The 13,184-nt window shown below is 44.6% G+C and overlaps 3 protein-coding genes across 6 annotated transcripts in view; 1 reads left to right on the top strand and 2 right to left on the bottom strand.

The window, feature by feature from the left end:
* The window catches only part of INO80B (INO80 complex subunit B), a 327,102-nt gene that overhangs the window by 123,491 nt on the left and 190,427 nt on the right, over window positions 1-13,184 (top strand). The window lies entirely within an intron of this gene.
* Window positions 1-13,184, bottom strand: part of SLC4A5 (solute carrier family 4 member 5) — a 127,730-nt gene that overhangs the window by 43,071 nt on the left and 71,475 nt on the right. For both annotated transcript variants that reach the window (XM_050754393.1, XM_050754394.1), the window contains 3 exons: window positions 4,195-4,355; window positions 3,227-3,379; window positions 892-987 (listed from right to left, as the gene is read on the bottom strand). In XM_050754393.1, coding sequence (XP_050610350.1) covers window positions 892-987; window positions 3,227-3,379; window positions 4,195-4,355 — 410 coding nt within the window. The remainder of the gene's footprint in view (window positions 1-891; window positions 988-3,226; window positions 3,380-4,194; window positions 4,356-13,184) is intronic.
* Window positions 1-13,184, bottom strand: part of BOLA3 (bolA family member 3) — a 188,907-nt gene that overhangs the window by 129,769 nt on the left and 45,954 nt on the right. The window lies entirely within an intron of this gene.

Raw genomic sequence — 13,184 nt, 5'->3', positions numbered from 1 at the left:
TGAGTGGAAGGTCTTCCCGAAGCCACTCTCTACCCACTGAACACTGCCACTGGGCATCCCTATGTGGAATAACAAGGCCAGGGAGACTCAGTGGACTTGGGTCATCAGGACAGAGAGAGAAGACTGCAGCAAACGCCTGCTGTGCCCAAGGCCATGGGCAGGGGCTGCATTGCCCCCAAGTCACTCCTCGGCCTGGACAGGGGCACAGCACTGGGCTGTACTTGTTAACATCTTGGCATTTTAGTAAAAGCACCTAAAGGAAAATAGTCCTTCACTGCTTTTTCTTTTTCAATTCATTTTCTAAGTTCACTCCTTTCTTTCCCCCAGTTTGCCTGTCTGTGTATCCCTGATGAGGTGAGGTGTGTGAAAAGCCTGTCTGTCACCTCTCACCTCAAACCCACACCCCGCCCCCGACCAGCCATTCCCAGAAAAAAGGGGCCATGACTCTGCCCACATTTCTTTTTCATGGTGGTACGAGACTGCCACCCAGTGATGGGAATGCTGCCTGACTGAACAGAAGGAAAGGACCTTGCCTGTTTTTTATTCCATTTCCAGGAAAGCTTTGCACCAAAAAACAGGGTTAATGTCAGTTTGATGAAGATGAAGATACAGACTAAGATAAAAACACCTAGAACATGGGAGTGGGTATTGATTACACCAGGATGTGACTGAGAGCCTCATTTTTCAGAGGAATGACTTGAATATTATGGTAGTAAATGAGGCCCTGAGAGTAGCCTGGGTTTAGAGTGAAAGTTAGGCTCCTCCTGATGCATGCCCTGAGAATTCTTGGCAGATCCTGGGCTTTGTCTCCCCTACCTATGGCAATGTGGCCATGTCACAGCTGCCACAGCCTGAATAAAGTTGCCACAGAGTGGCGAAGCACACACTCACACAGACGTCCGTAATTTGCACTCTGCCGCATCCGCAGGTCCTCCGTGGAGTGGTGTAGACTCGGGCCAGCACCAGGGCTCCGGGCGGGACTGCGATCTGGGAGGAGAATCAGAAGAGACTTGGCTTTGACAGCCTTGCTGGTGTAGTGAAGCCTCTTGGGTTAGCTCACTTTAGATAAATAAAACTGGGCAGCAAGACATGTCTCTTCCCCTTCTAGGAAGAAATTCTTTTTTTATTTTCTTTTTTTTTTTTTAATTTAAGCAAGTCAATAGTCTGAACAAGATTACAGCCTGGGCGCAGTGGCTCACGCCTGTAATCCCAGCACTTTGGGAGGCCGAGGCGGGTGGATCACCTGAAGTTGGGAGTTTGGGACTAGCCTGGTCAACATGGTGAAACCCCGTCTCTACCAAAATACAAAAAATAGCCAGGCATGGTAGTGGGCGCCTGTAATCCCAGCTACTTGGGAGGATGAGGCAGGAGAATCACTTGAATCCAGGAAGCAGAGTTTGCAGTGAGCTGAGATCACGCCATTGCACTCCAGCACAGGCAACAGAGTGAGACTCTGTCTCAAAAAAAAAAAAAAAGAACAAGATTACAGACAGAATATTTGTACTGTTGAAAGTGAGATAGGCTGGGCGCGGTGGCTCAAGCCTGTAATCCCAGCACTTTGGGAGGCCGAGACGGGCGGATCACGAGGTCGGGAGATCGAGACCATCCTGGCTAACACGGTGAAACCCCGTCTCTACTAAAAAAATACAAAAAACTAGCCGGGCAAGGTGGCGGGCGCCTGTAGTCCCAGCTACTTGGGAGGCTGAGGCAGGAGAATGGCGTGAACCCGGGAGGCGGAGCTTGCAGTGAGCTGAGATCCGGCCACTGCACTCCAGCCTGGGCGACAGAGCGAGACTCCATCTCAAAAAAAAAAAAAAAAAAAAAAAAGGAAAGTGAGATAGATACACAGTTCATTAAATGGGCACAAGATGTAGTAGACTGCTTGGGTTCATCCCTGATTCCACACTTACTGGCTTTGTGACCTTAGGCAAGTTACTTAAACTCTGTGCCTCAGGCGTCTCATCTGTAAAATGGAGACAAGAACCATACCTACACACCACAGCGTTTTTGTTAGGATGAAGTGAGTTAAAACAGGAAGAGCACTCAGAATAGTGCCCAGAAGGTAGTTAAGTGCTGAGTATGTATCTGTTGCTATTATGGTATGTTAAACACTTCCTGTTGTTTTGGGAGGGATTTTTTGAGACAAGGTCTTGCTCTGTCGCCCAGGATGCAGTGCAATGGCACAATCTCTGCTCACTGAAAGCTCCATATCCTGGGTTCAAGCAACCCTCCCACCTCAGCCTCCTGATTAGCTGGGACTACAGGTGTGTGCCACCATGCTTGGCTAATTTTTTGTAAGGCGGGGTTTATGCCATGGGGTTTAAACCATGAGGTTTATGTATTTCTTGTAGAGATGGGGTTGATGCCATGTCACTCAGGCCGGTCACAAACTCCTGAGCTCAAGCAATCCGCCCACTTGGACTCTCAAAGTGCTGGGATTACAGTTGTGGGTCACCGTGCCCAGCTCACTTCCCATTTTTAAGTAATTCATTTAGAGGCTCCTCAATGTTTTTAACGTAGCAACTTTGCTCTGGTTACTGTGTTTGTCTGACAGGCTCAGCAGGGCTAGTGTCTCTGGGCATCTAGGCTCGGATATTGATAGTGGAGTGTTGGAGATTTGAGATGTGCGCGTGGAACAATTCACTCTCTGAATGGCCCCAGGTCCTGCTAATCAGAGTGACATCAACCACCAGATCTACAAGCCCTGGCACTCTTGAGATAAGCCCAGCCCCTTCTACCACCCTGATGTGTTCCATTTTCTGCTGAGGCTCTTGACCTCTCCAGGGGGTTTGATGTGAAACTTTTGGTTCCTTTCCATAGCAAGCCATCTCTACCAGCATTTCCCAATACTGTGTGACACGAGAATCTCTTGGGGTGCATTCTAACCTCTCTCTCTTTTTCCAGGCCATACCCCAGACCAACTGACTCCAACTCTCCAGGGGTCCAGGCATTAGGACACGTCTCAATCTCCAAAGTGATTTGCCATGTGCAGCCCTAGCTGAGAACCAACTCTCTCCCTAGAAATTGTTCTGCTCTGGTGGTGGGAACAACATGCGAGTGTGGCTGGGGTCCCCACAGGCCTGCCAGAGACAGAGCATGAGGGATCCCCAGAACATCAGAATTTCTCCAGAAACTCCCAGCCCCTAAGGTGGGCTCACCCAGGTACCAGGGCCTGATACTGGCCCTGCATTTTTTCCCATGCCTACCAGCGTAAGGCCTGACTCACTTGTGGTGGAGACTGACTTCCCAATGTCGACTAACGAGCGGTGGATGGGCTTCTTGGTTTGGTGACGGTGCCTCCTCAGGAGGACGTAACTGACCCTCTCCCGGAGCTCTGGTCGCAGGAGACCATCCTCAATCTGCTTCTCAATGACATCATCTGCGTGGAAAACATACACACCTCGTCCCTGTGGGACAGAACCGCCCCAGGGTATGGGGGTCTTCAGTTTCACCTGTTATTAGTGGGATTAAATGTGGCAGGGGGTCAGTGGAAATACTCCTAGATTTGCCACTAGCTGTGGAAAACTGGACACATCATCAACTCTTGGCCTCCTCCTGTTCAAGGGCATGTGCGTGTGTGTGTGTGTGTGTGTGTGTGTGTGTGTGTGACTCTGCTCTTTCTGTCAGTGTTCTTATGAAAAGGGAAAGAAACAGTACATACGAAACTGCCCCAGGAGGCACAAAAATCCTGTGTTCAATGGTTTTAATCCTAAAACGAACTCTTTTTAGAAAAGTATTTTGGGCAAAATACTTCTGGCAAAATCCAATGTGCTAGAACAAAAAACCCAAAAAAATTTTAGGGGTGTTAAGGCAAGCCACCTCCTCCCTTTGACACACCACTAAATGACAGCTAATTTCCTAAAGAATGATGACCCAGTTTACCCTGAAAAGAAACAGGTTGCCATGGCAAGAGGTGTCTCTGACTATGCAAGAGGCCCTCTCCCCTTTGCTACATTTCTGGTTGGCATTTTGGAGGATGGTCTTTTCGTCTCTACTGGAGGTCTACATGAAACTGAAACTTGGAGTGACTATGATCCTGCCCTGGGAGCAACAGAGGTCTGCAATTCTGGTCTCTGCAGAATCAGGTGTCAGAGATGGGCCAGTCACATAGACTCGAGGGCAGGCATGAGGTCAGGGGAGCTGCCTGGTTTTCAGGGACCACAGGAGAGATGCACATAGTGGCCCCTGCCTCACCTATGATCTGTGGTAAGGAGCCGCTGTCCAAATCCAGCAGCACTGTCCCCGTCTGCAGGCAGGTACGGAGCTCGAAGAGGCTGTGCAGGGACAGTGTGGACACGTGGGGCTTGCTCCAGCGTTCGCCGCCTTCCTCTACCTTTTCTTCAAACTTTATCCACCTGGAAGGGTAAGGATGGGGCTCAGTGTGGCCAGGGCCCTCAGGAGGAGGCCTGCCTGGGTCTCCCCAAGAGATGGGTGTCCTGTGGGGTCATGCTATGTATGTGGTTGTGGTGTTGGTCCTAGACTCATAGGCAGAGGATCTCTTGGGAATGCCCTAATTTGTCCCCCACTCCTCCTGATACTGTCATGTTAAGGAAAGTGGCATCCAGAGAACTATACAGGGGCATGGGGGATCTTCTGGGAGTGATGGAAATGTTCTAAAATTGGATTATGGACATGCTTGCACAATTCCATACATTTTCTAAAAATCATTTACCAGTACACTTGCAATTAGAGAATTTTAAGTTACTCTAGAACAATAAGGCTGTTTTTTTAAAAAGCCTCAACTGGAACCTGATTATCTCAGGCTGTTCACACATGAGTGTTCAGTGTGGTTTGCTGGGAGCAGGAAAAATGTTCCCTGAAGAAAAATATTTCTCCCTGAGTTCCCCTGCAAGGTCTGAGGTTTCCATGCTTTACACTCACTTTGCCTCTGAAAGTTCAGGTAAAAATCCACATGCCATCTGGGGAAGGAAAGAAAATTAACCAAGGATGTATAGGGATCTGTCCTTTCTAGAAGCCTTGGAATCATGGGCTGGGTGTTCAAGTAGAAAGGCCTCAGACAGAGCCAGGGGAGCAAGGAGTCCTGGCTGGAGACACCTAGCTCCCCTTTGTAAGATGTCAACCACAAATGCATGGGTAGCGCCAATCTATTACAACTTAAATCCCAAGGGAGGACTTTTGGACCATGACTATCTAATTCTAAAGTTCCTCTAAAAAAAGTAAACATATGAGAATGGTTGGGGAAAGTTGAAAAACGAGGAGAAATGGGGATGGGGCATGCCTTAGCACATATAAAAACTTGTGGAGAAGCTTCAGTAATTAAAGCAGTGTGATTCCAGACCAGATATAGACAAGGGATCAATGGCACAACAGTCCAGAAACAGATCTGTATATCCATGGGAATTCAGGTTTTTTGTTGTTGTTGTTGTTTTAGACAGAGTCTCACCCAGGCTGGAGTGCAGTGGCATGATTTCAGCTCACTGCAGCCTCGACCACCTGGGCTCAGGTGATCTTCCCAACTCAGCCTCCCAAGTAGCTGGGACTACATGCATGCACCAATTTGCTTGGCTAATTTTTGTATTTTTTGTAGAGATGGGGTTTCATCATGTTGCCCAGGCTGGTCTTGAACTCCTGGGCTTAAGTGATTGGGCCACCTTGGCCTCCCAAAGTGCTAGAATTGCAGTTGTGAGCCACCACGCCTAGTCACGGAATTTGGGTTTTGATGAAGGAGTTGTTTAAAAGACAACCAACCTAAAAATAGAAAGTTAAATCCCTACTTTTCACCAAAAACAATACTAAATTCTTCATGGATTAAAGTCTAAACATAAAAATAAATATATAAGCAAAAATGCAAATGTACTAGAAGAGAATATAGGAGAGCATTCTTATATTCTTGGAGAATATTGTGGAGAAAGACTTCCTAAACAAAACCATATGTATAAAACCATAAAGAAAAAAAAAAAGGACAGATTTGATTACATAAAACTAAAATAAATGAAAACTTCTGTATAGTAACATAACATATAAATCAAGTTTGAAGAAATGTGCTGAGAAAAATATCTGCAACAAAGAAAGCACCAAAAGACTAATATTTATAATACAACCAATTAACTCAAATTATCCAATAGAAAGTAAACAATCCTGAGAAGAAATGAAGATGGCCAATAAACATATGAAAAGATGCTCAACTTTACCAGTAATCACGGACTTTTAAATTACTACAAATGAAATAACATTCTTCATTTCTTACATGGGCAAAAGTTAAAAAGATTGACAACTTCCTATGTCAGTGAAAACATAGGGAGGTGGCCTCTTATCTGCTGCAGGTGTAATGACACAGCCTTCCTGGTGTGGGCAGCCTCTTTCAACATTCAGTGTGCATGCCTTTTGACCCAGCGGTTCCATTTCTAGGAAACGATCACAGGAATATAATTACACTGCCACACCCTGTAATATGTATACAAGGACGCTCGATGAAGCCTTATCTGTTAGGCCAAAGAACTGGAAACCACCAGGTTTTCAGTAGAAGCATGATTACATCAATTCTGTATGTCCATGCTGTGGATCCCCCAGAAATAAATAAAAAATACGAGGGTGAACTCACATGCTGACAGGACGGACACTACCATCCCATTTTATAAAAAAGAAAAACACACTTGTGTGTGCACACACATGTGTCTGGAGAAAGCAAAAGTTTTGGAGGGATCCATGTCAAATGGTTAACAATGATTACTTTGAGCAGAGGAGTAGGATTGTTGTTGGGGCGGGATTTAAGACTTTCACTCTATTGGGGTTAGTTAGTGTAGTGGTTAGGCTGGGTGAGGTGGCTCATGACTGTGATTCCAGTACTTTGGGAGGCCCAGGCGGGTGGATCGCCTGTGCTCAGGAGTTTGAGACCAGCCTAGGCAACATGGTGAAACCCTGACTCTACCAAAAAATACACAAAATTAGCTGGGCATGGTGGCACGCAGCTGTGGTCCCAGCTTCTTGGGAGACTGAGGTGGGAGGATCACTTAAGCCTGGAAGGCAGAGGTTGCAGTGAGCCGAGATGGCACCACTGCACTCCAGCCTGGGTGACAGAGTGAGACTCCGTCTACACTTTTTTTAAAAAAAGAGCGCAGTCTATGAAGCAACACTATCAGGTTTTGAAAACCAGCTCCATCATTTACTAGCTGAGAATCTCAGGTAAGTTACTTAATCTCTCATCACCTTTGATTTCTTCAGTAATAATAATAGTGTACAGCAATTAGAGCAGTGCCTAGCACACAAAATACTGTTAATGTTAGCTATTAAGTTAAAAATAAAGAATATTACTTTTGTAATTTTAGGAACAATAAAAAAAAAGAAGAAAGCAAAGTCATTCAAAGCTTCTCCAACCAGGAGACATCATATTGATGTCTTGATGGTTGATATTTTGGTAACTGCCATTCTAGATCTCCCTGTGCATGCACCCACATATGCCTGTGCATGCGTGCACATATGCCCATGTTTGCATTCACTTTACATTAATGGCACCACAAGGACCTTAAGGGCATAGTATCTAATGGACATCATTTTGTGTCTATTAGTATTAACATCATTCTGGGCTGGGCGCGGTGGCTCACGTCTGTAATCCCAGCACTTTGGGAGGCCGAGGAGGGCAGATCACGAGGTCAGGAGATCAAGACTAACATCCTGGCTAACACGGTGAAACCCCGTCTCTACAAAAAATACAAAAACATTAGCTGGGCATGGTGGTGGGCGCCTGTAGTCCCAGCTACTTGGGAGACTGAGGCAGGAGAATGGCATGAACCCAGGAGGCGGAGCTTGCAGTGAGCCGAGATCACACCAGTGCACTCCAGCCTGGGCGACAGAGTAAGACTCCGTCTCAAAAAAAAAAAGAGAAAAAAACATCATTCTGAAGTGTTTCTAGTATTCCACTGTCTGAACGTACCATAATTGATAGGAACAGTTCTCAACTGGTGGACATTCAGATTATTTCTAATTATTCTTTATTATTAATTAAGGCTGGTCAGAACATCCTTAGTCCCTGCTCAATAATTTCTTTAGAATAAACTCTCAGAAGTGGAATTGCTGTGTCTGCACATTTTTACATTTATAACAAACATTACCAAACTGTTTTCCAGAAAGCTTGTGTCAGTGCCCAGTGCCACCAGTGAGATCTTACATTTCCCTGAAGTCTCCCAGACTTCGGTATTTTCATTCTTTTTCATCTTTGTTCATTTGGTAATTGAAAAATTATCTCACATTTGCACTCTTCTGATTACTAGTGAGATTGAACATCTTTTCCTTCATCAGATTTCCTCTTCATGTAACTGTATATTTTGCATTATCAATGTTGAACACCTTTGTTCCATACATTTATTTGAGACAAGTTAACCAGGCACCTGGTGGGATCCTCGGGAATCAAATGGACACAGGATGGGGAGATCTGATTAGAGAAGGACTGGGAGGTGAAGACCTGAAACATGGGGGCTGGAGCCAGAGACCAAGCAGACAAGTTGTAGCTGATCTTTCGTGGAGAAATCTCTTTGGGAAATATCATTTAAATTATGCCAGATCCAAGACTATGTGATATCGAAAGTAAGATGTTTCTAAAAGGTATGTTAACATAAGAGTTTACAAGGAACAGACCAAAGGATAAGTCCAAATTTTTTTTTTGTTTTTTTTTTGAGACGGAGTTTCACTCTCATCACCCAGGCTAGAGTGCAGTGGTGCGATCTCGGCTCACTGCAACCTCTTCCTCCGTGGTTCAAGTGATTCTCCTGTCTCAGCCTTCTGAGCAGCTGGGATTACAGGCGCCTGCCACCAGGCCCGGCTATTTTTTTTTTTTTTTTTTTTTTTTTTTTTTTAGTAGAGATGGGGTTTCACCACATTGGTCAGGCTGGTCTCAAATTCCTGACCTTAGGTGATCTACCCGCCTCAGCCTCTCAAAATGCTGGGATTATAGGTATGAGCCACTGTGCCCGGCCAGTCCAAATGTTTTAGTTGAGAGGATGTTCAACTTTTCTTCCTGAGGACCAACTTCCTACTCAGATTGCCCCCCCCTTTTTTTTTTTTTTTTGCTCAAAAATGATACAAAAGATAAACTGAACTGTCACCCTCCTCCCAAAGACTCTTTTGCTACTACATGGCCTTACCCATCCACCTAAAGGTGTGATGTGGCCCAGTGCACAGCCACTTCAGTGGGTTGCTCTCTTCACTGTCTCACAAACATCCTAGGCCAGATAGTCTCAGGCAGCTCTCTCCCCTGACATCCCATTCTTCAGTCTTCTGCTCACACAAATGCAACTCCACCTGAAGGAGTGATAAGAGCAATGCTCCCTCTTTGAAACATCCTCTACTAACTCCAGATAGCAGATAGCAAAGACATGCAGTCCTCTCCACCTCTCAAGACTTCAACTATTTGTACTGTGTTAGGCATACACCAAACATTAACCCCATACACACACAGACAAGGGCGGCAACCCATATGAGAACAGCGTGCAGAAACACTAAATTACTTGTCTCCAGTTTTAAGCCAATGCCAGAATTAGACTCTGCTACCAGAATCCAGAAAATTTAATTTAAGAAATTGCAGAATATGAGATCACTTAACTAGGGACACCTCTCTAGTCCCCTCTATAACTATTTTGGGAATCCAGATGTTGCACCATTAAGCCTTCCACCTGGAACTTAATTTTGTGTTTTCAATGGCTACAGCTAGAAATTTAGCTCACTTTCACCTTGAATGGAAAAGGAAACATGCAGGACCAAAGATCCATAGCAGTGGTTTTCAACCTTGGCTGTCCATTAGAATAACTTGGAGAGATTTATAAAAATACCAATGCCTGGATGGTTACCCCGCCAGGAGGGTGACCGCGCCATGGAAACTCCCAGGTTATTTGACTGCACCCTGTGGGTTCAGGAGCCCCTGTTCTGTAGGCACATAGGATGGTGTGACTTAGGGGATAGTTCAACTTATATGGGGTCCCAACGCAGCAAACGTAGCTCACATAGGTCTGATTCTCATTATACGGCAGGACATGGCCTCTTTCCCTTAGAATGGCTCCAAGAACACCAGCTGAAAGGGTCTCCTTTCTAGCATGGTCATGCCATGCTTTAGTTTCTCCGATTTTATAATGGAAGTTCATTTACAGTACATACTCTACTACACCAATGTGTCTCAAACTAATGTGCATGGGGATCTTGTCAAAATGCAGATCCTCATTCAGCAGGTCTGGAATAAGGTCAAAGATTCTACATTTCCAATAAGCTCCCAGGTGTGGTCATGCTGCTGGTCTGCAGATCACCTCTGAGATCATGCAGAATGTCCTATTTCCTCTCTGTTTCCCACTGCCCAGCGAGAGTGCCCCTTCCTCCACAAAGCCTCTGCCAGTTATTCTGCTTATTTCTCCTATAACACCCTAGGACGGTTCTCAACATGAAGCACTTTAGGAACCACTGTTCTAGGACAGTGATACTTAAGCTTGGTTGCATATAGGAATACCCTAGATGCCTTTAAAATCTTCATGTCTCAGTCATATCCTAGACCAGTTGACATCAGAATAAAAACAGATGGGATCCAGGCAACTCTGTGCTCCAAACTATTCTAGGTAAAGTTTATAACTTCTTAGGCTCAGAGCCTAAAATAATTAATGAATTAATTCAGGCTCAGTGCCTAAATTAATAATTAATTGTAGCCAATCATGTTTTATGATTGCTTTGGTATATAACAAATGCCAAATATACATTAAGCTTTTTGAAGACAGGTGCCATTGCTTCCTCTCTGGTGTCCCCTTATGGTCTCCTGCCCAGATCAACCGCATTAAATGCTTGCTCCCTCCTGCTTGAGGGTAACAAGACCTCACTGACCACTGTGGGTGAGATCTCGCTATGAGGAAATGACTAGGGAAAAAAAGCTTAAAACTCATTTTGTTTAAGTATATTTAAAAATACTCAGAAGCTGGGCATGGTGGCTCACACTTGTAATCCCAGCGCTTTGGGAGGCTGAGGTGGGAGGATTGCTTGAGACCTGCCTGGGAAACAAAGCAAGACTCCATTATACAAAAAATAAAATAATTAGCCAGGTGTGTGGCATATGCCTGTAGTCCCAGCTACTCAGGAGGCTGAGGTAGGAGGATTAAGTACAGGAGTTTGAGGCTGCAGTGAACTGTGATTGCACCACTGCAATGAAGCTTATGGGGAAAGCGACAGAGAAAGACTCTGTATCTAAAAAGAAAGAAAGAGGCCCTTATCTTTTAGAGACATAGTGAAATATTTACAGACGGAATGATGTGGTGTCTGGGATTTGTGTCAACCTGATCTAGCGTGTGTGTCTGGGGTAGTAGGTTGGGGACAGAGAAACAAGATTTGCTGTGAGTTAGCAGTTCACTGTTGAAGCTAGGTGATGGGCAGGTGGGGGTTCATTCTGCTATATACTACTTTTGTATAAATTTGAATTTTCCATAATAAAATCCTTAAACATTCTCCAGAATGAATAAAGGAATGGCCTCTGTAAAAAGCCTCTGGTCAAAGCCAAGTTTAAAAACTTGTGGAAGACGGATAATAAGGTTCATGTGTAATCCCAAACAACTCATTGCAAAGTGAACTTTATACCATGGCTGGTTTCAAAAAGTGGGGAATTAGAGTTGGGGAAGCAGGTCAAGTGGAAAGAAAAGCTCCACGTCCTCCTTCATCATCCAGCAAAGCTTTAACTTTTAGGGATTTTGCCCAAGCCTGGGTGTAGACTCCCAACTCTGCATGCCGGGGTGGGCACCAGGTGCCCCCCTCCTGACTGCAATGGAGCTAAAAGGAACCTTGAAATGTCACTTGTTACAGAAAGCAGCTCTCTGTCACACAAAGCAGGGCCAGAACTGAGGCTTTTTCTGTGACTAGTAACTCGGTCAGAGATATGATTAGAGGACACTGCTGTTCTATTAATAACAAGAGCAGGAGAAAGCATCATGAGGCTAGCTACCAGGTACAGCCAAGGCTTCCAATGCTCAAATCACAGGATGGGAGAAGAGGAGGCTCTCCTTCAAGAAGGATCTGGAAAGGGTTGAAAACCAAGAGACCTGAATTCTAGTTCTCTCCTCAGATGGAAACTTCATAACTCCCACTGATCCTGCTGGGCTAGAGTAAATATCAGCAGTTTTCAATGGCTGCATTAGGATCATCTGGGAGCTTTTTACAAATTCTAAAACCCAGGCTGAATCTCAGACTAATTACGTCAACCTCAGCGGACTGAGAATCAGACATCAATATTTTTTAAAAGGAAGACACAGATCCTTGAGATGATAAAACAACAGGCTGCCCATTATGTGTGGTTAGATAAGACTAAAATCTGGAGGATATACATAAACATTGTGATTGAAAGAAGCTTCTATCTATACTTATTTTGAATATCATTATAATTAAATTGTGTCCTGGTTAGTTTGTTTGCAAAATCCCCCTTAGGACATTCTAATTTAAAAAATGTAATGTCCCAATGCAAGTAACCTTTAATGCTAAGGCTATGCTGCCTCTAAACATTTGTTTTAATAATTATATTGGTGTGAATTTGTTTCTTACGAGAAGTCTACTCAATTAAAATTTGTAAACTATATATCCACACTGTGGTCACTCTATCTATGTGGCCTCACCAACTTTATTCTGTAACTCTCCCACCCCGCCCAATTACCCAAAAGCTTGACTTCTGTGTATTAGTTACAAAGCATCAAGACATGTTTGTGCTTTCTGCCTAAGCCCTGTGTGTAATACATTTTGTGACTCCAACAAATTCATTTCTTAAAAGTAAGAAATGTAAGTTTTTCTTCATTATCCAGCAAAGCTTTTTAACTTCATATGAATCATATCAGGATACTGAATTTCCCAACAGAAACTGAAGACCAGTATTAATTCACTTACAAGCCCATTAAGAATTTTCCTAGAGATGTCTGAGGAATCATCAGATACTCCCCTGGTTCAGTCTTTGACAGAGGCACTAAGAAATGATCTGTGGAAGGAAGATTTTTCAAAAGGGGAACACCTGAGGCCAGGCCTGGTGGCTCACGCCTATAATCCCAGCACTTTGGGAGGCCGAGGCAGGAAGATCCCTTGAGGTCAGGAGTTTTGAGAACAGCCTGGCCAACATGGTAAAATCCTGTCTCTACTAAAAAAACAAAGATTAGCTGGGCGTGGTTGCGCATGCCTGTAATCCCAGCTACTCCCAGCCAAGCACTATGCTAAGCACTTAACATGTATTA

The sequence above is a fragment of the Macaca thibetana genome, chromosome 13, assembly GCF_024542745.1.
Source record: "Macaca thibetana thibetana isolate TM-01 chromosome 13, ASM2454274v1, whole genome shotgun sequence".
NCBI lineage: Eukaryota > Metazoa > Chordata > Mammalia > Primates > Cercopithecidae > Macaca > Macaca thibetana.
This window is presented reverse-complemented; position numbering and strand designations above follow the sequence as displayed.